Source organism: Cynara cardunculus (genome assembly GCF_001531365.2).
Source record: "Cynara cardunculus var. scolymus isolate 2C chromosome LG 2, CcrdV1, whole genome shotgun sequence".
NCBI classification, from domain to species: Eukaryota; Viridiplantae; Streptophyta; class Magnoliopsida; order Asterales; family Asteraceae; genus Cynara; species Cynara cardunculus.
The window spans coordinates 8274222-8279458 of NC_037529.1; the positions used below are offsets into that span (position 1 = coordinate 8274222).

General features: G+C 38.1%; 2 protein-coding genes across 2 annotated transcripts in view; both read left to right on the forward strand.

Moving 5' to 3' along the window:
• LOC112505860 (ctenidin-3-like) overlaps positions 1-344 on the forward strand; it is a 4022-nt gene extending 3678 nt beyond the window's left edge. Inside the window, exon 2 of the mRNA XM_025109906.1 lies at positions 98-344. Coding sequence (XP_024965674.1) covers positions 98-344 — 247 coding nt within the window. The remainder of the gene's footprint in view (positions 1-97) is intronic.
• Positions 345-962: 618 nt separating this feature from the next.
• LOC112505861 (isoamylase 1, chloroplastic-like) overlaps positions 963-5237 on the forward strand; it is a 15691-nt gene continuing 11416 nt past the window's right edge. The window contains exons 1-4 of the mRNA XM_025109907.1: positions 963-968; positions 1012-1110; positions 1926-2084; positions 2456-2539. Coding sequence (XP_024965675.1) covers positions 963-968; positions 1012-1110; positions 1926-2084; positions 2456-2539 — 348 coding nt within the window. The remainder of the gene's footprint in view (positions 969-1011; positions 1111-1925; positions 2085-2455; positions 2540-5237) is intronic.

Genomic DNA, 5237 nt, shown 5'->3' on the forward strand with positions numbered 1-5237 from the left:
ACCTTTGTGGGGAAAACATGTATTCTATGTATGAAATATGTGTTATATGCAATGTATGGATTTGGGGTTGTTACACGGTTACTGGTGGTGGTGAAAGGGGAGGTGGTGATTGTGGCGGACGGCAGTGGCGGCGGCCTTGGACAGTGGTGGCCAGTGGTAGTGGTGAAGATGGTGGTGTGGAGGATGTAAATATGGTTGACAGAGGTAGGTCTGATGGTGGTGGTTATGGAGGTAGATGTGGTAGTTGTGGAGGAGGTGGTAGTGGTAGCTGGTGGTGGTGGAGGTGGTCGGTGTTGTACGAGAATGGCGACGGTAGTGGTGGAGGTGGTGGCTGTGACCATTAAGCCAAATACCATATTATGGTTATATCAAATGAGGGTAGATTGGTAATTTTTTAGTTCTGTCCCATCCTTGTCCATGTCATTGTCCCATGTCTCCCCAAACATGGAACAGTGAGCTTTTGTCCTGGCCTACGGCGCCTCAAATGTGGCACAGTGAGCTTTGACCTGTCCAGTCCAGTCCCATGTACCAAACGCAGCCTTAGGCTCTTCATAAGAAGTCAACTGTATGCTCGTTCCTAGTTTATAATGTTAGATGTTATCACTTGAATATGAGAAGTTCTATCCAGCACTAAAATATGTTACCAAAGAATCAAAGTATGTAATGCTAGACATAATTCTTTAAGTGATATCTTCCTGTCCTTTGTTATAAAGTTCAGTGTTGACACTGCTGGCACTTCTCTGTGTCTTTTTGGTTTTTTAAAATTTACTTCGTTAGAGTGATTATTATTGGCGTTGTAAGGCATCATATTTTATTATTGTTTTTGTATCTCTAGCACATTTAGTTTCTTTTTTTAAGGTGACATCTGTTTATTTTATGAATCATAACTACATTAGCCTATAAAAAGTGAAAGAGACAATGAGAAAGATGGGATGTCTATTACATAACTGTAGCCGGCTACAATGCCGGTATATTTAGTAGACCTGAATACCTAATCCATTTCTTTTATTATTTCAGTATCGCGATACAGTAAGGCAGTTCATCAAGGGTACAGATGGGTTTTCTGGTGCTTTTGCTGAATGCCTTTGTGGGAGCCCTAACTTATACCAGGTATCTCTTTCTTCTACTCCCTCTGGCTCAAAATGCTACTTCAGACTTTGTACATGTTATATCTGGGAAGTGGTTGTATACTTTCTTTTATTTTCTAGTAAAAGAAGGCATTCCAAAGGGATGAGGATGGCCCTATGGTCTAGCTGTCCGTTTATTTCTATTTGTATTCTACATATGGAAATGCATTTTGGGGTAAAAGAAGGGGAAATCTAGCAATTTTTCTGGCTGGGTGAAGAGGGGAGTTATCTTGACCTTTGTTAAGTTTCTGGACTCCTACTAGTCTTAGTTTTTTTCTTCTCCTTGGAGTTGTTGGTGCTGCCCTTTGTGATTCCTTGTTTGTTTTAACATCTCTCTCTCTCTCTCTCTCTCTCTCTCTCTATATATATATATATATATATATATATATCTCCCGTGTGTCCTTGCTGCCTTTTTTGTTCACTATACCTGTTGTTTGTTTGCACATACTCTGCTAGTTTTCTCATTTGCAGCTTGCTCTCTTGTTTCCTTTAAGTTTTGATTTACAAGTCGGGGGTCTTCATGGGAGAAGGCACTTTACCCCTTGGGGTAGAGGCAAGGTCTGCTTACATCCTCTCCCAGACCATAAATATGCATGGGATATATCATTTGCTTTTGATGCTCTCATGTCTTGTTTATTGTACATGTACGTCTTCTTTAACTATTTTGAGAAATTATTCTTGCTTGCATCATCTCAGAATATAGTGCTCTGGAAGTATCTTATAAACTCTATTCCACCACTTGGTTACATGTTCTGTATTACTTTTATTCGATATGATTTCTTTCATCTTATGCACCAGGAAGGTGGCAGGAAACCGTGGAACAGTATAAACTTCGTATGTGCTCATGATGGCTTTACGCTGGCTGACTTAGTTACGTACAATGACAAACATAACCTGGCAAATGGAGAAGATAACAAAGATGGAGAAAGTCACAACAATAGCTGGAATTGCGGACAGGTAAATTTGTTCCTACTATGTCGTACCTTAGCTTTTGCACAATGCTCTTCATACTTGCTGCTGGGTCCTTCAGCTTGTGCAGTCACTGGCATTGCTCGGCAATTTAGTTGATGCTTCTTTCACACAAACTTTGTGTTTTAGGATGTCATGACATGTGTGATATGCTACTGCATTTTTTGATATTTTGGTTTTATATGAAAACTGAACAGACACTTGCATTTCCTTGAAATAATGCAAAACAGTGGCTGTGGAATTTGGACAGCTGTCACATTATACATATATCTTTATTGCACAGTATGAGATTCTCCTTTTTGTTGTTTCACTGGTACTTGTAGCATCAAGTGAGTTCACATTCTTTCTGAATGATACAGGAAGGAGAGTTTGTGAGCATCTCAGTAAAGAGATTGAGGAAGCGGCAAATGAGAAACTTCTTCCTTTGTTTAATGGTTTCACAAGTAAGTTTTATGAACTTGAATGTTGATCGTTAGTACTAGCATACTGATACATATGTACCTCTGATAAAGTATCACTGCTTTCAAAGATTTGTGTTGTTTAGCTAAATCATGTGAACTAGGAATCCGTCATGCCAGAGTTTACCCCGTATATATACTTTGAAGGCAGGACTTCACGACATAGACCCACATAGCATATGGCATATAACATGCAACCAAGGGAAAACACAATCCTAATGAGAATCTTTTTAAATTTTTGTCAGATTAATAAAAAAAAGGGCATTCTTATAACTGGTAGACAGAAGTCCAAGTAACCATTGCAAATCTGAGCCATAAAAAGAGACATCTCATTTACGTAAAAGTGTCCTAGTCTACCAGCAATACAAAAAGATCCCAGCTTAGATCTAAATACCTTCTGTTTGCTATTATTCAAAACTCTCTTTATGCATAAAAAACATGCCTTTTATCCTAACTCATTTGGATGGAGCTAAAACTGAGACCCTTAAGATGTACACAAGTGCACCAATCCTAGGACTCGAATCATGGTTACCAAATCCTTCCAGCCTTCCCTATCTATGGCCAACTCCTTGGTAGGTTTGAATGTGAATCTCTCTTTTGACTTCTTGCCCTTGTGTTAATCCTGGCTCACTACTACCTCTCCTAACACCATCTTCTTGGATGAGGTCTCCCTTTCTCAATAAAATATCCAAAGCTTTGAAATAACCTAACCATCTTCATTGATCAGTGTCTCAATCTCCTCACTTGATTCATCCTATTCTACTCATGGATGTGCTTATTTCTAATTATACCCTTCTTTGTATAATTACATCACAACTGTGGAGTTCACATTTTTGCTGTACTTGTCTTTACTTTATGTAATACTTCAATTTTAGTGGAATTTTATAGTTTCAAATGTTCTGATGCATGTTGCCACACCGTCTACCCTGCTCTTATCCTATGGCTAGCAACATCATCAATCTCTAACCTAAAAGTATGTCTTATTCAAGATAGTGAAAAATATCTTCTTACATACCTCTTATTCAAACATGCTTACTACATCTTTCGCTAGAACTGCTAAAACGTTGCACCTTGGGAGTTTTGTTTCAATTTAGCTTGATTTGCATCTTTTAAAATCCCTCAAAGAAAACCATAGACACCCAATATGTTCTACTCAAAAGCAGAGGCGGAGCCAGAAAAATCAACGAGGGTGATCCTTTGAAATAAGGGCAAAATGCATTAAAATGCAACAAAATTTGGTTTAGTTCCTATTAGCACAATAAATATTTTTCTTTCAAAATTTTCTATTTTGTACCCATTTAACAGGTAACTTGCTGATTTTGTTATATTATTGAACTTTGCTCAAAATTTGGAGTGAATTACACTTTTGATCAAATTATATGAATCACAATTAGTTTTAGAGTGAATTACACTTTTGGTCCCTGTACTTTGCCCAAAGACTGATTTATCCTTCCTAACGGTTGCTAACTGACGGTGTTAACTCCAGGGACCTCGAGTATTATGAAATTGAAAAGTTAGGGACCATCAATGTAGATAGTTTGTCTTAGGGACCAAATTCAAAATGTGAGCATCCCACAGGACCACCAGTGTAATTCACATACATTGATTATGAAAGTTTGTTATATTAATAGACAATGTTGAAACTTCAGAAAATATATTATTTGTCATATTGAATAGAAACCAGGACAAACTTTATTGAATTTTAATACATTTCCCCCTTTAAATACATAAAACTGCTATATTGATAGCAAAAAGTAAAAAAGCCAATTTCACAAACTATAGGGGTCACGGACCGACCATAGAACCCTGTTCAATAAGTGGAACGCATTAGTTGTCCGCTGTCAGGTTGGGCAGTAAGGGTCGGAGAAGGGCAATCACTCATTCTTAAAAGCAACATTCTTAAGGCAAAAGAGTTGGGCCTCCTTGCGGTTAAGGTAACGACTTAGGGCATGGCCAACTCCCGTAAAAAGGGGGATCCTATCAACTTGTTCCGACCTGAGACGATAAGCTCATGAGCTTGGTGCTCTTAGCATAGGATTGCTATTGATAAGTTTTATTAAATAAAATTTATAATAAAGAGGGTGGGCCTTACAAAGGAGAGTATGGCTCTTATTAGAACAAACAAATCTGGGCTTTATACACACGATCCTTTTTTGGAATTTCATGGTGGGCCCAGGATCACCCTTGGCCAGTGCTCAGAAGTTGGGTCTGGAGGTGTGTTAGTCCCGAAGGGAAAGACAATAAACAGAAAGTAATTGTAGAAGGGAGGGTTGAATACAATTACTCGGACTTTTTTCAACTTTTTAATTCTTATTGATTTATATCAAGAAATTAATACACACAGAAATACAAAATATTGTTGCGGAAGATAGGAAAGGAAAACCTAACCTAAACAATCTTATAAGGAGAAGAACTTTCAAGAGCAACGCAAAGAGTTCTTGAAAGGAAATGAAGAACACTAAGAATTTCTTCGCACACAGGAGAGCAAAGGAGTAGAAGAGAATAGCCGATTGCTTTGATAATGCACTAAGTAATCTTTCAAAAGCCAGTTCTATGCATGGGAGATGCACACTGCCTTTTTATACTACCTTCAGCATTTAATGCATGAGGACACTTGTCACTTGAGGATAAGAAGGCAGGGATTGACTTGACCAATGTTGATATCTCATTTTCATCGTACACA